Genomic DNA, 12829 nt, shown 5'->3' on the forward strand with positions numbered 1-12829 from the left:
TACCTTGAGCCACTTATCGATGCACTTGGAGTGGAACTCGTGGGAGCAGGGCAGCACGCGCAGCGACTGCAGGGCCTCGAAATCGCACATGCAAACGACGCAGTTCGTCTGGTCGCCCTGGTGCGTCTCCGCGTTGAACTTGTACGAGGGCAGCTGCTCCACCTCGGCCCGCGTCAGTCCCCTTGGCTTGGCCTCCCCGAGCCTCTCCGCCAGGGAGAGCAGAGCCTCGTAATTCTCGGTCGCAGAGTCCGGCGAGGACAGCTCTGCCTGGCTGTACGGGGACAATGGCGGGTTGCTGAACATCGCTCTGGGGATCGCAAGAATTCATCGGTCACGCAATGTAACTGTCTACAGCGAACGCGACACCGTCACGATGCTTACAAGAAGTGCAGCAAGAATCCTTGGTAGGTGGTCGGCGGTATGGAAGGCGTGCCCCTCCATCTACTCGACCTTAATCGTCTGAGCGAGTGAATGAGAGACGACGGAGCGCGTCGAGGTCTCGTCTGGATCATCTCCAATTGACTGTTTCTGGTTTCGGACAGGAAGATGGGTGGAGGCGTGGTGACCTGGGTGAGAGCTGGTGGCGAGTACGAGTGCTGCAGCGGCAACGGCGCGCCGGCCGCGGCCCCGACTCTGTGATGATGATGGGACTCTATCAGCTCTAGCTCAACTTCTCGCTGTAGCAAAGAAAGAGTAACATAAGTAAACGTCTGCTTCCAAATCAGGTAATCAGATAAGGAACAATCTTTATCGCACCTGTTGCGAGAGTTGATGGTGCGCAGTGTAGTGAGTAGTGTGGACGGGCGGCGGAGGCGCGTGAGCGTGATGGAGAGCGGCGACAGGGCCTCCAGCTGGCGTCGGATATCCCCTGGACGCCGGGCCGACTATCGAGCCAACCAGACTGTGACCTGGGTGGGTCGGGTGGGCCGGTGAATAGTGGCCGTGATGATGGGTGACCTGAAGAAGCAAAGACCACGCTCATTAACAAGCTCCAACCACCATTAACTCCACAATGGAGGACATTTTTACCTGACAGGAGTGCGGGAACGCGTGTGCCCCGGTCGGCGCGTAGATACCATGGAGCTGGCAAGGGATTCTGTAACCGGTAGCCTGAGGATGCCAGAGCGGTTCCCCGCTGACGGCGACCCCCAGCCCGGAGACACCGACTTGCCCGACGTCCACGACCACAGGGCCGTTCGCACCCTGCGCCGGGTGGTGCTCCGTGCCCGCCGGGTGGTGGGGATGCGTCTGGTGCGCGTTATGCATGTTGTGATGAGAGTTGTGCAGATTGTGGTGGGAGTTGTGGATGTTGTGATGGGAATTGTGTATGCCGTGGTGGGAGTTGTGGATGGTCGGATGGGGGTTGTGGCCGGGGAGGAAGGGATGAGACAAGCCGAAGGAGTCTGTGTATCGCTGGTAGCGGCTCCTGATGGTGGGGCTGCCGCGCGTCGACATGTGATTGCGGGGCGACCGTCTCTGCGGTGCTGGTGGGAAGTCCCAGGGCGGCGGGGTCGGTAGCGACGGCATGGAAGGTATAGAAGGTAGGGACGTGTGCAGCGGCGGCGGTGGCGAGATGGGCGACGTCTCGCGGACCTCTATACCGGAGACAGCACCGTTGGGCGATATTCGGCGACGCTTCCTCGACGGAGACTCGCTCTGCGAACAGACCAACAAAGACATTTTTCTTTCTGAACAAAGTCCTGGGAATATTAATGGATTTATTAATTAGTCGAACGTAACTCTCACCTTTCTACCGTCATCTTGACTAGGCTGTCTGTAATATGGCGGCGACGGCTGGATTTGTACAGGGCTCAGAGGTAGCTGATTGGTGGCTGAAAAGAGCGATGTCGTTACTTTGGGAATTGTAACGGGCCGGTATAGGGGGCCACGATCGATAGACCGCACAGTGGGGAAATTTCGCGATTTTATGGCCAAAACCACAAAAATAAATTTTTCAATTCGACAAAATAAATGCAAATGTCAATTGAAGAACTAATATGAGTATCAAAAGCCACCAATTTTACTGTTAAATGTTTTAATACAAAGCTCGTATAGACTCGCAAATGTTTATGTTCATGTGAGATTAGACCGATCGCAAAGAATTAATCCAGATTTTCAAGTTGCTTCAAACACTTATGTTGTGTTATCCAAAGATCTGAAAATAATTTGATGGCATGGATTCAATTCCTGGTGGTGCCTAATTGTTAATAGTTTCTAATCTTGTAATTATATGCATTTTTTTAAATACGATCCAGTGTGTCTCGTCTAATATTTTTTAAACGATTTTATTCAGCTTCGATCCTCTGTTTGACTGTTTGTATTATGTATGTTTGTTTGTCATCAGAAGCGATAACCCTTCTGCTATGCCCTGCTGCACTGTAGCAGAGGCATGCTCTAACAAAGAAAAAAGTGTATAAATGTAAATAGTAAAAAAATCTTTATCGTTCGTAATTTTTGTAAGTACTGTTTTTTGAATAATTTAGTTTCTCATATATTAGAACGTAAAAGTGCCGAATTTTATATATTAAAAATAAGTTTTGAGGTTTTGACCACGAAAATGGATATAGTTCTTCAATTGACATTTGTATTAAATTAAAAAATTCAAAATTTTCATTTCTGTAGCTTTGGCCATAAAATCGCAAAATTTCCCCACGGTGAACCGTTTCGAAACTTCGCGTACCTTGAGAACTTCTACGGTACTCCATATCGACGCCGCTAGCTCCGAGGCCTGGACTCATGTTCAATAATGGGCCGCGCATCGTGTTCTCCTGCTGGTGCATACATGCGTTAAAAACCTCGTCGAGCAGCGCGGCGGACTCCTCCGCGGTCTAAATAAGCGTGAGATGCTTACTTGGCCGCAGATGTTGATATGCAATGGCGGGGAGTTGGCCGGCGGGCCCACGGATTCCTGCGGGAAGTGCGCCGGCGGGCCTCTCGACTGCGGGCTGTGCTGCGGGGGCGGCTTGTACCCCACGCTGGATCCGCCTACGTTCCCGTGATACGAAACTTCCTTACCGTTTGGCCCGGAAGACGTGCCGACCCCTGGACAGTCCCTAGACGTGTACAAAAGCAGAGACTCTCTTAACATCCGCGCCACGAATCCTGAAAAAACTGTCGACGCTACGGTGAAACTCATCAATTGCGTCTCTTATGCGATCGCGCTGAGATCGACGGGCGATCAATGAAAGTACGCTAGTGACCTAACCCAGACCTAGCTCATGGACCATAAGCTAGGTTGATGAATGATTCCACAGTGTCGTCGAACGTTTCAAGTATTTTCACCGTACCATAGACACGTATGCGGCCGAAGAGCAGCCCTTCCCCTTTCGAGCTCGATCTACGGTGATCCTCGAGTATTCGTACGTATGAATCTATCCGAGAATTAGTATCTGTAGTACCGGTTTGCGCAGCTCGACACCAGCTGAACTGTCACCGCTAAGCACGCCTACACGGGTCCCCTGTGTCGTGCCGGTTGCTATCGACGGTGTTCCTGCTCCTCTTATCCTTCGCCAGTTACCGAAACCGAGCCCGACGAAACGCTTCGACTAGATACCCGCCGATAATTACCAGCGCGATATTATTTCTATCGCCTGCGCAGCTAAGCAAAACGCGACCGCCGTGCCACCGTCGTATTTACGCGATTCACTCGCGACGCAACAAACCGCCGGCCACGGGAATCTGTCTCGGCTAGCGTCCCGGCGTGCTCGATCGGACGACGGGGCCCTGTGTTTTTAACGCTCGAAGCGCGGTCGATACGCGAGAGTGGGGCGACAGAACGGAACACGTAACAATAAGAATACAGACGAAGAAGGAACAACGTGTATATACCCATCCAGAGAACTGATATTCGTAATACGTCGGCATGCTAAACAAGATAACCAGTGACGGAACGTTATAAACATGGTACGCAAGAGGAAGAAAGAAGAGGCAGGGGGGGGGAACTGAAACGAGGGAACGAACACAGACGTCCAAGCATTCGTAGTAAATGGGAATCATAGTTACTGTGAAACGGACCGCCAGGATCGCTACTGGCTTCGGTAGTACCTTCAACGCCTGGTGCTGTACGGCGCTGTCATGCAGCGATCACTCTTTCCACGGACAATTAGAAATTTACGGATTCCGGTGGAAGAGAGGACGTCATCGAACGGATAGACACTTTACGTATTTATGCCGTGTGGTTGGCTGAGGGGTACACGTCTTTAGTGTGCCTGCACGTTCTACTTGCAACCGTGGTTATAGCTACGGTGGTATCACAATCAGCCTCTAAAACTCCGATGTATCGGCACCTTCGCGCGCGACAAAGAGGTCCGACGAAAGTGAATCGCGCGACGGGACGCGAAAGAGAGATTCGAAGTGGCGACCGAGGCAGCGCGAAAACAAAAGTGCGCCGCTGCAACGCTCGCAGCGTGCGTCGTAACGTTCCGTATCGCGATGGCGCCCCTGCGCGCCCGTTTATTATCGTCGATTAGAATCGTCGACTCTTCAATGTCGGTTACTCTGAAAATTAAATATACACTTGTCGGGCTGACCGCGTCGCTTAAGAGAACACTTTCGCGCCGAGCGGGGCATCCCCTCCCTGTGTATATTCAATTTTTCGCGGGCGTAACGACAGCGTGTACGGGGTGTCCATTAACAAATGGTAGAAAATTCAATGGACGAAAGGATGGACTTTAGAGTCAGTGGTTAGTGGTGGAAGCTTAATCTCTTAGATATTAATGTTTACAGCTTGGCTTCTGTGGGACAGTGTTTTCCGAACTTCTTTCAGTCGCGATCCATCCCCTTTTATAATATTTAAATAATTTGCGACCCCTCCCCCAAATAAGGTAAGGTAAATTTAATAATGTAAAAAAGAACAGATTAAAAATAGGTATTTCAAAATATAGTTCGTAACTTAATATTTAAAAAACTAAAACCAGAAAACACTTCGCGACCCACAGGTTGAGAATCACTGCTGTAGGAGTACCGCTAATAAACATGTAATTATAATATGTCAGTGGAAAGAATAATTATTAATCGTTAAAAAAAAATCAAACGTAGAATCGCACTTTTTATTTTCTACCATCTGCTAACTTCGCCCAGCACATGTTCAATCCCTAATCCACCGTTGCAATAAAAGGGAAGAAAGTATTTGGAGAATTAAGACTGACCGCAAGTCGCGACGATTACGTAAAAATATTCCCAAGAAAGAAAGAAAATCGGACGATGCTTATTCGCGTCATTACGCGATAAAGAATTGCAACACGCGCACTTTACTGCTCGACTGGAACGTCATTGCGCGTGGGAATAGATTGAGCACCGCTGTGACGGTTAAACAGCCGCGCGACTACTCGCGGGAAAAGGAGGGTGGTACAAATAAACAAATCTCGCGAGGATGATCGATTCGGCTCGAACTTTGCCTACAGTTAAATCACCGTCCTTAAAACACTACAAAAAGATCAAGTTCAAAGTTGGCATGCCTAGCGACAGTACCAATACGTAACAGGAAAAGCACAAGTAACGCTGCGACTGCCTCGACTCGCGATCGAAATCAAACCACTCGACTGTACGATTATCGAGCAGTATTGCAAAATTTCAATCGATGCATCGTATTACTGCTCACAGCGCCATCTGACGGAGATAACTGTAACCAAACTCCGAGCCGAAATCGGTGACCCGAGCGACTCGCGATGACGAGTGGGATTCTCTGAAAAAGAATTCCCGAGAACAGACAAATGTACGCCCCGAAGGGCGATCAAGGATCGTATACCCGTTATGGAAGCGTGGCGGCGGGCACTGTCGATACGGGTATTCCTTGTTGCCAGTGTATTGCTGCGGTATCTGGGCGTGCTGAGGGTGCTGGTTATGAGGGTGCCATCCAGAGCGGGCGTGAGGCGGCGCCGGGGGGCGCGAGTGAGGCCCCGCTGGCGTGCCGCCGGTTACTACGGCCCTGTAACGTCCCTGCATGCCCAAGCCGCGATGCTGATGACTCCCAGGGCCGTTCATTCCCTTCCCCCTTCGCTCCCTGTCCCTCTCGATCCTATTCTATAACCCTTCCAACTTCTATCCCTTTTTTTACCTTCACTCTCTCTCTCTCTCTCTGTCTTTCTCGCGCGGCACCTGTGCCGCCTACGTGACCCTCTTTCTTCCTCCTCTCCTCCCGGTATCTGTCTCCGCCTGGGGGTCGGAAGACAGCCAGAAAAACCGGCGATCAGGTTAACCTCAACCGTGCGATATCGCCCCGGTATTTTCCTGGCCCCCGCGCGCTCTTACGTGCGCGCACACGCCCCGACCCGGCGTAGTCCTCTCCGACCTGTATCGGGAGACCTGGCGAGATATTCGAGCACGTTACCCACGGCGGCCAGCAGGGAGGCTAGATCGCGATCCCGGCAGATCTCGCGACCTCCCGCCAAGGCTCTTTCGAAATCAAAGAACATCCGAGCGAGCCGCCATATTGAATGCTAGCTACTCGAAACGACCAGGCGCGGCACTGCGAGCACCACGGGCCCCGCGACAATTCAAATCGCCACGCGGCGACGATCTCTGCCGAGAATTTTTATTCCGCGCAATTTCGATTATTCGTAATACCGAATTAAATAGTAATAGAGAATGGAACGTGGAGTATTAGGTAACAGTTGCTCGAAGAGAGAGACACAAAGGGGGCCTGTCGTTTCGATAAGAGAATTTACTGACCCGAGTCACGCGATTGGGGGAAGAAAAAGGTTGTTTAAGGAGGATTTTTGCTGGCGATGCAGGTACAGCGTTCGACAGCTGCATGCCCGCAGTGAATCGCGTGCGGCGACTAGTTCGGATGCGTTCGAGTAAAAAGACCGTCCGCCATCTAGCCTCCGTCGATTATTATGTACACAATATTCTCGCTCCGCTCGACACTCCCGCTGCGCCTCCACTTCTCTCGCTCGCCTTTAGCAAACGTTTGCTTTTTGTCGCCGCTCGCGGACCCGCGAAGAGGAGCGAATCGCAAGCGACGTATGCAAAGCGCGCTTAATTCCGCGGGAATATTTATGAAATCACGCGCGCGCTCGCCCGATTTTGTCGCTAATTCTGCTTCCGCCGTGTTCTTCTCGAACGGTCAAAGGGCGAAGACAGGGGAAGGAGGTTTCCTCTGGTCTGGACTCGACGGTGGACGAGCGTGGGCGGTAATTTTTGCCAGGAGGGACCACACGCTCTCGAAACTCTCAAATACTCGAATCCGAAAATTTGTAAAGCTTCGAAATTCTCAAAACTTGAACGCGAAAATTTATAAGGCCCCGAAACTCTCGAAATTCAAAAACCTCAATCCGAAAATTTGTAAAGCTTCGAAATTCTCAAAATTCGATAGTGAAAATCTGTAAGGCCCCGAAACTCTCGAAACTCAAAAACCCGAATCCAAAAATTTGTAAAGCTTCAAAATTCTCAAAATTCGACTGTGAAAATTTATAAGGTCCTGAAACTCTCGAAACCCGAATGCGAAAATTTGTAAAGCTTCGAAATTCTCAAAACTTGAATGCGAAAATTTGCAAGGCCCTGAAATCCTCGAAACTCAAAAACCCGAATCCGAAAATTTGTAAAGCTTCGGAATTCTCAAATTTTGAATGCGAAAATTTGTAAGGCCCTGAAGCTCTCGAAACTCTCAAAATTCGAATACGAAAATTTGTATAAATTTTTGCAAAAATTTCTATTGACCACAGTTACAGAAAATGCAAACAAAATTTAATACTTTTTCTTATCTGGCTTTCAAATCACGAAAAGAAAGTGCAAAGTTTTGAATTCCCGAAATATTCTTCAGCTTTGACGTTTCGACGCTTCTAACCCATCCCTAAATATTATTGAAAACTTTGGAAATCTAAGGGTCCTCTCATTTAAAAAGTACCATTTAAATCACCAACGACCCCCAAGACACTCAACGTGTAAACTTCTTGGGCTTCCAACGCAGCAATCAATCTAAATTGTCGTCCCCTCTGGCAAGTCCGTCCTCTTATCAGAACGCTATTTCGCCATTCCACATTATAAAATTCTGTTACTAGAAATATCCAACGAAATCGGTCCTCTTCGAAGTCTCACGGACACGCGAAGCACCGAGCGACGACAGGCGCGGCTGCGAGATAGAAAAGCATAAACCAAAGTGACCAAGCGAAGGTTTGCTGAATGAGCTTGAGGAAGCTTATGCTCAGACGATTATGCGAAACACGGTACACAGAGGGTTAACGCGAAGTGTCCTAAAAGAATTAATTACAAACAGAGTTTTCCCATCGCAACGCCACTAAGTATCAGAGCCGCTACGCAGGATGCAAGAAGCAAAGCGCTGTACACAAGATGGAACAGTGTCATGCGAAGTAAGCACAGAGAGGATGCACGTTCGACAGCTTCGTGACGTTAAACAGTTTACGCATTTCGCAGGGAATATACTTGTCGAGCGGGATGGTAATGACGTAAGCGTGCTTAGACTTGGAGATGTCGGGGATCGACAGGATGAGGAACGGTGTCCAGAAAACTCGCATTCACAAAAGTTTCCACCGACAGCATCTGGGCGCTGTATTCTACGGCCGGGGATAGAGCGTTTTCTGTGGTCCTTTGTGTACCCGGTGCGCAACATCTTTTTTCATTTTTTCGGCCGCCACGGGGAAAGAGAGAGGCCTGCTCCCGAGTCCGGCGAAACGATTAAGTGAACCGGAATATCCAGGCCCCGTTGCTCTGGGCCAGCCTCTCTCTGGTTCGGCGCGGACCGTGGCCCAAGAAAAAATCACTGGCCACCGGCAGCAAGCCGACGATCGCGGCGAATTTTCGACCTGGACGAGGATGCATCCAGCGCCCAGCTAACTCCACCCTGGACCAGTTGAGAAATAAAAAGCCGAGGACCGAATCACGGGGCACTGGGAGGACTTCAAGCCTGGACTGGTGAAGACCCGAGTCTCTGAAAGTCCTGTTCGAACTCGAGGAAACTGTTGGCCCAACAGGTCCGTCCCTTACTTCTCTTCGGGAAGATACTTTGGTTATATCTTCTACTCGAGTAAACGCTAAGGGAACTTCGCGTTTTATAGAGTTACACGGAGATGCTAGCTTTCGGAACGAGAAAAGTCGTTCGTACTCATCCTCTTATTTTTATAACTCCCTTAAAATGCCTCCTCTATTCCCACCTGCTCCAGTTTCAAACCTGCTGCTAATTGCATACCGCAGGCTTTTTGTAATGCGAGGCCTCTGTTTTCTGAGTAATTAAGGTGCATATTGAAAATATTGGTTGAGACGGTATTAGGATTGCCACCTGTACTTTAAAATAAAGTGTCTCGCGTTATTATGCGTAAAGGTACTCTATACTTCTGAATTAAAGATTAATGATATTACGTGAAACGCAACGCAATATTATTGTTATCGTCTCAAAGTAATTTCTTATCTTCTGCCTGCCACCCCGTAGCATTTACTGAGAAACTTTTCCCTGCCATGAATGCGAAGTGGCGGGATGAGAGAAACAAGGCCTCTCTTAATTCAATAAAGAACAAATTATTTATATATTTTAATACAAATATTGAGTGCAATAATTCCACCGAGTTATTTAACAATGATAAAAAGTAATGCCAGGAGCAATAAAAAATGTGTTTGAAAGAAATAAAAACTAAGATTAAAATGAACTTAGTTTTCCGAGCGTACTTTATTTTACACTCCACGAAAGCAAATTTACGTTATTTTCCTGTGAAAAAAAGGTGGCACCCCTAAGACCCAACCACACTTATCCAAGCCCGTTGAAAGCGTGCGTTAACGGAAACGCGTCGCAGAACCACGTTCGCAGACGTATTAACGAGTGTTTCTGTGTCAGCTGTGCGTTTATGTAAATGTTCCAGCGGGCACCGGTTGAACCGTGTCGAAAACGCCGGCGACACTTGGGCCGAACCGAGTTCAAGGCACCAGGTGAGCGCACCACGTGCCGCCGATAAGACCGTTCGACGAGAGATAGACAGCGAATTCGTTACTTCCCCCTCGCGATAGTTGTTCCTTGACCGATGCTACTCTAGCACTTGCATAGAGGGTGATCGACCAGGAACAGCGCACTCGATTATCTCCCACGGACCGCGGGTGGGAGACTGTTTGAGTTGGATATACAGAAGATAGCCCCATAACGATAATACGTATCACTTTATACGCGCCTCCGACAATACTCTTAAAAACAGATCCCCGCTCGCGAAGTGGCCCCATGCTCCCTCAACATTTAACTTTACAAAAAGTAAGCTCGCCGTCTGCTTTCGTCACGCACCGGATGCTTTTAAAAAAATCAGTCACGCGAGCTTCGCAATCTTGCTGATTCACGTGAAGTATTCCAGCGTTCCTCGCCGTGCGCGAGGAAAACTGAATAATAAACTGAGGATAAAGCGCGAGACACCGCGCCAGCTGTCTAACATTCTACTCATTCCCCCGCCACCGGGCGAAATAGTTCCTTTAATTTCTATTCCATTAACGGACCTGCCTCGGCAAACGCGACGGTGCACCGACAAATGGCACCCCGGCGTTTAATGTCCCATGCGTCCGTCGCGCCGTCTAAGCCGGGCAGGCCTTCTGCATAGCTCGGCCAGTATTTTTCACCCTATCGACGACACCGACACGTCCGTTTCTTCGGCGAGGATGGCGGCCGCACGTGAAGCCGGGCAGCACACCATATGCCGCGCTATTTGCCACGGCTGTATGTCATTAACGAAGGCGGGGCAAGGGCAGGGTAGCCTAACAGGTGCTATCAAGCACTGTTTAACGTCTGACGCGTCTATCTGTCGCGAGAATAAAAACTCCGCGGGCTTTCCGGGTGATGTCGGGCCTCTCCCCAGCGAATTGAGATTTCAAAACTGCACCGCCCCGTCGGTGCTTCTCCGTTCTTGGCGGGGAATATTCGGGGGGCCGAGGGGCCGTTTGCTTTCGAAACGGGGCGAAGAGAGGCTCGGGGAATGGCCACGTTGCACGTCTGCTCGCGGGTACGTATGACCGAGAGAGGCTGCAGAGTCCCCCGATGATGTGGCGCGAGAAACCCGTTTACCTTTAAACTCCTCTCCGGTGGCGGCTCTCTCGACGGGGCAGACGCAAAAACCGTCGAGGCCAGGACGAAGGAGTCGCGGACGGGAACGGCGTGCACCGTTCGCTGCAGCGGGAGCCGAGAGGCTGAAGCGGGTCAGGGGACGTGGTACCCTTACCGACCAGGTCCCGGCGTCTTTCGCTTCGATTTTCTGCTAACCAAAGGGTGGCTACCGGGTGGGATAATAAGTGGTGATAGGCAGAAGGTGTTTCTAACATTTTTCAACTAGGATAAACTGCAGTAATGTTGGCACTCGGGATTAAAAAGACAAAGATTAAGGAGAACGAGCTTAGAACGGACTTTTTAACATTTCTTAGCTTTCTTTCACTACAATACTGCGAATTCTAGGAGTTGAACTACACATTTTACGTCTGGCAATGCCACAAAAAAGGCTTAAAGGTAACGGTGGGACAAGAACAGAGATGACATTTTTAAATTATTTTAAATAAAAATTTGTGTACATTTTTATTTAAAATATTTTTTTCCCCCATCTCTGGACAAGGGGCTGAGTTTTAAGCTATTTCTTAAAATTTTGATAAGGAGTATGTATATTTTGTCGCTCTATAACTAAGCAATGAATTGAAATACAGATTTACTAAGCGTTGTAAGTATTTCATAGTAACTTAAATATGCAACTGTTTTTTTTTTTCTATATAAACTTAAATATCCGGGAGCCAATGATTGTACCTTTATTCCTATTTTTGCACATCATTGAATATTTTTAAAATAAAAGACTCGGGATGTTCTATATTAATGAGAAATACATAATCATCTATTACCATGTAAAATCGCCACAAAAAATATAGGCATTCCAATCGTGATTTCCGCTCAGGGTGCCAATCATTATACACTTTACCCTAGCTGCTGAGTCTTTCTGAGCAGCCATGCGAAGAATCTAGCCCACGATATTCAACTTCGACAAAAATGAAGCCAAACCCCGATGATCCCTCGAACCTCGGATCGAGAAAGGAGAGTGTAGAGGGGACACCAAGCTCAAGGTAGCCCGGAAACTGAGTTGGAGCAATTGGATAGACCAGCCCCTTTGTTCCCGGCGGTGGCAGCGAGTCGAAAGGGTCGAAAATCTCGTAGGAAACTCGTTAGGGCGGCGTAGGATGGGTCGGAATCGAGCTGCGAGTTGGACCGGTGTATCTAGACGGGGACGACTCCCACGAGCCTGAAACGCGGTCAGATTCCCGTGAACCCTGGGCCTAGGATCGGAGGTGCGCGCGTGTATGTGCCACCGAGGGCCACAAAGGCTCGAATTTATGCCAGAAGGCGACAGCTGCCTGTTTTCGATTTTCCACCAGCTGGTGGCTCTCTTCGTGTCTCACGGGCGAGGCCTCAGACTTTCGTCGTCCACTCGACTAGCCCCTTAAAAGGCCCGGGAACTACAAAAGGCGGTGCCCTAGGGGCGGTGGCGGCAGGTCGGGGACCCTGGTCCTTCTCCCTCTTTCCCACTGCCTATTCCCTCTCTCTCTCTCTCTCCTTCTCTCTCTCTTCCTCTGTGTGTGTGCGCTCGAAAACGCTTCGGTTCCTTCGAGTCCTCTAGGAATCGCCGGCTCGAGAGAACTCGAAGGAGCTCACTCTCTATCGATCCAGGCCGCTTCGTATCACGAAACTGGCTGGCACCCCAGAGAGAGCGAGGGAGACAGGGCGCAGCCGAGGGAGGGAAACCAGCCGTGTGGACGAGAGAAAGAGGAGGAAAATCGGGGAGGGAGGGAGACGGCGAGTGAAATTTCCACTTTGCTCTTCAAAGGATGCACCGGTCAGGCGACTGATTTTCTGTTTCCTCCGTCGAATTTCCTA

At 49.6% G+C, this 12829-nt stretch overlaps 1 protein-coding gene across 9 annotated transcripts in view; it reads right to left on the reverse strand.

The window, feature by feature from the left end:
* The window catches only part of Mura (ring finger protein murashka), a 34541-nt gene that overhangs the window by 7170 nt on the left and 14542 nt on the right, over positions 1 to 12829 (reverse strand). For 4 of the 9 annotated variants that reach the window (XR_013086549.1, XM_076821465.1, XM_076821472.1 and 1 more), the window contains exons 2-8: positions 2852 to 3053; positions 2681 to 2771; positions 1747 to 1832; positions 1030 to 1656; positions 757 to 957; positions 382 to 677; positions 4 to 307 (exon numbers count right to left, since the gene is read on the reverse strand). Coding sequence is in view for 8 of the 9 variants with exons in the window: in XM_076821465.1 (XP_076677580.1) it covers positions 4 to 307; positions 382 to 677; positions 757 to 957; positions 1030 to 1656; positions 1747 to 1832; positions 2681 to 2771; positions 2852 to 3053 (1807 nt within the window). In the remaining variant the exon portion in view is untranslated. Of the gene's footprint in view, positions 1 to 3; positions 308 to 381; positions 678 to 756; positions 958 to 1029; positions 1657 to 1746; positions 1833 to 2680; positions 2772 to 2851; positions 3054 to 5746; positions 6304 to 12829 lie in introns of all 9 variants that reach the window. The other 5 variants (XM_076821468.1, XM_076821470.1, XM_076821469.1 and 2 more) reach the window with 3 other exon arrangements.

Source organism: Andrena cerasifolii, chromosome 10 (assembly GCF_050908995.1).
Source record: "Andrena cerasifolii isolate SP2316 chromosome 10, iyAndCera1_principal, whole genome shotgun sequence".
NCBI classification, from domain to species: Eukaryota; Metazoa; Arthropoda; class Insecta; order Hymenoptera; family Andrenidae; genus Andrena; species Andrena cerasifolii.